This window comes from Cynara cardunculus (genome assembly GCF_001531365.2).
Source record: "Cynara cardunculus var. scolymus isolate 2C chromosome LG 2, CcrdV1, whole genome shotgun sequence".
NCBI classification, from domain to species: Eukaryota; Viridiplantae; Streptophyta; class Magnoliopsida; order Asterales; family Asteraceae; genus Cynara; species Cynara cardunculus.
In genome coordinates this window covers 64,848,884-64,850,957 of record NC_037529.1, presented here as the reverse complement: position 1 = coordinate 64,850,957, position 2,074 = coordinate 64,848,884, and the positions used below count along the sequence as shown (strand labels likewise).

The 2,074-nt window shown below is 33.1% G+C and overlaps 1 protein-coding gene across 1 annotated transcript; it reads left to right on the top strand.

The window, feature by feature from the left end:
- The first annotated feature begins 1,019 nt into the window (after positions 1–1,019).
- On the top strand, positions 1,020–1,870 carry LOC112507154 (defensin-like protein 19). Its single transcript, XM_025111595.1, has 2 exons — positions 1,020–1,130; positions 1,417–1,870. The coding sequence occupies exons 1-2, from the start codon at positions 1,067–1,069 to the stop codon at positions 1,704–1,706; spliced, it is 354 nt and encodes a 117-aa protein (XP_024967363.1). The 5' UTR covers positions 1,020–1,066; the 3' UTR covers positions 1,707–1,870.
- Positions 1,871–2,074: the final 204 nt, after the last annotated feature.

Sequence of the window (2,074 nt, the reverse complement as noted above, 5' to 3'; positions counted from 1 at the left end):
TTATCAAGAAAAAACAAATATACATTATAGATTTAAAATAAGTACTGAATTATAAGCATTATATATATATATATATATATATATATATGTATTGAATATTGATAGTTAATTTTATGACTATCAATTTTCAAGAGAATGTCCATTCACTAAACGTTTATCAGGATAAATGTTTACAAGTCACATCTAATCGGATGAATATGACAAGGATCAAGAATCTTATCCGGTAAAAACGAAGGAAATGAGCCAAGACTCTTACCACGGTTAGCTCTTACCTGGTAAGTGATGGCGTTTTGGTGCACAAATTGTTTACCTAGTAGGTAAGTGACAATGTTGAATTTTACTGAAAAATACTTTCCAGGTAAGTGTTTAAGTAAACGGCCCCTAAATTAAAGACGTTGAATTAAAAAAGATATGATTACTTTTTCTTTCTAATTACGTGATCAAATTTAGAGTAAACTATGATTTTTGTTCATGTAGTTTGATAAAAAAAAACTATGCTTTTTGTCCTTGTGTTATTGAAATTATGGTTTTCGTTTATGTAGTTTGGAATTCGTTGTTGTTTGTGTTTCCAAAGATAATTTCACCAATGGTTTACTGTTACGTATGATAAACAAAAAAAACCTTGAACTGTAAACGATAGGGTCGAAAAAAGTACTGAATCATATACCATAGTGACAAAAACCACAGTTTCAAAAGTATATGTACGGTAATACGTATTTTCAACAGACCACGAGAACGAAAAACATAGCTTACTCTTAAATTTATGATAACCATTTTTAACAAACGTGACTTCTCGGTTTTTTCTCTTCATGAAAAGACGTTGCAAGTTTCTTAAGAAAGCAATAAAAGTAATTATGATGTATACAATGTATGCATCCATGCACGAAAGTCAATATAAGACAACATGAGTGGAATTTTTGGTCATTTTTTCTACATCATCTGTTTTTATCTTCGACAAATGTTTTCTCGAACCTCCTTTTTGCTCCTATAAATTCCCCCATCAGTCCCGACCTTTTCTTCACCAAAATTGTAGCAAGTGTTCTTTCACTTAGAGAATTGCTCTAAAATGGCTAAAAACTCTGTTGCGTTCTTTGCCCTCCTTTTACTCATCTGCATTCTTACGATATCAGGTGCTCAAACAAACGTATTTAGATCCCTTTTTTCTCGTCATCATATTTGTTTTTTTTAATTGTAAGTTGTCATACTTAAGAAAATATAGAAAAATTCGTTAATATTATGTTGATTTTTAGGTGGTAGGAAACAATGATGAACAATATTATTATATATAAACTGTGCGAAAATTGTCTTACTCAATGATATAGGTGAAGAACAAGTATTTTTGTGGTCTCGTACACTTGCTATCTGGTTTTAGTTAATTTTCCTCTAATTGAATCCCATTTTGCATGAATTAAACAGAATTCGCAGTCGTGAAGGGAGAATTATGTGAGAAGGCAAGCAAGACATGGTCTGGAAACTGCGGCAACACGAGACATTGCGACGATCAGTGCAAGGCTTGGGAGGGTGCTGCGCATGGAGCTTGTCACACCCGCAACAAGAAACACATGTGCTTTTGCTACTTCAATTGTCCCAAAGCTGAGAAGCTCGCTCAAGACAAGCTGAAAGCTGAAGAGCTCGCCCGAGACAAGGTTGAAGCCAAAGAAGTGCCACATTTTAAGCATCCAATTGAACCCATCCATCATCCTTGAATAACAACCGGTATATCATTAAGAATAAAGTGAAAATGCCGTCTACTTAACATATAAAGCATTTTCTAATGATGTAACACATGTTGCCTCTGAAATCAATGGCTTATGATTCCCATGTATCGAACTATCGATGTGTCCAAGATATAATATATTTCTTTCGTGAACTTTCTTCTTTTGGTCTTATGATTTTAACTTTAGAATGATCACCATAACAAAATTGGGTTTATAGGACACCCTCAATCTCTAAGCGTTTCAATAGACCGTTTTATAAGACATAATTTATAGGACCAAAATATAAAGCGTCATATCTAAAGGAGTTGTAATAAGTTTATATGACGATTTTGGGCGTCTTAACAAGTTTTTTAAGG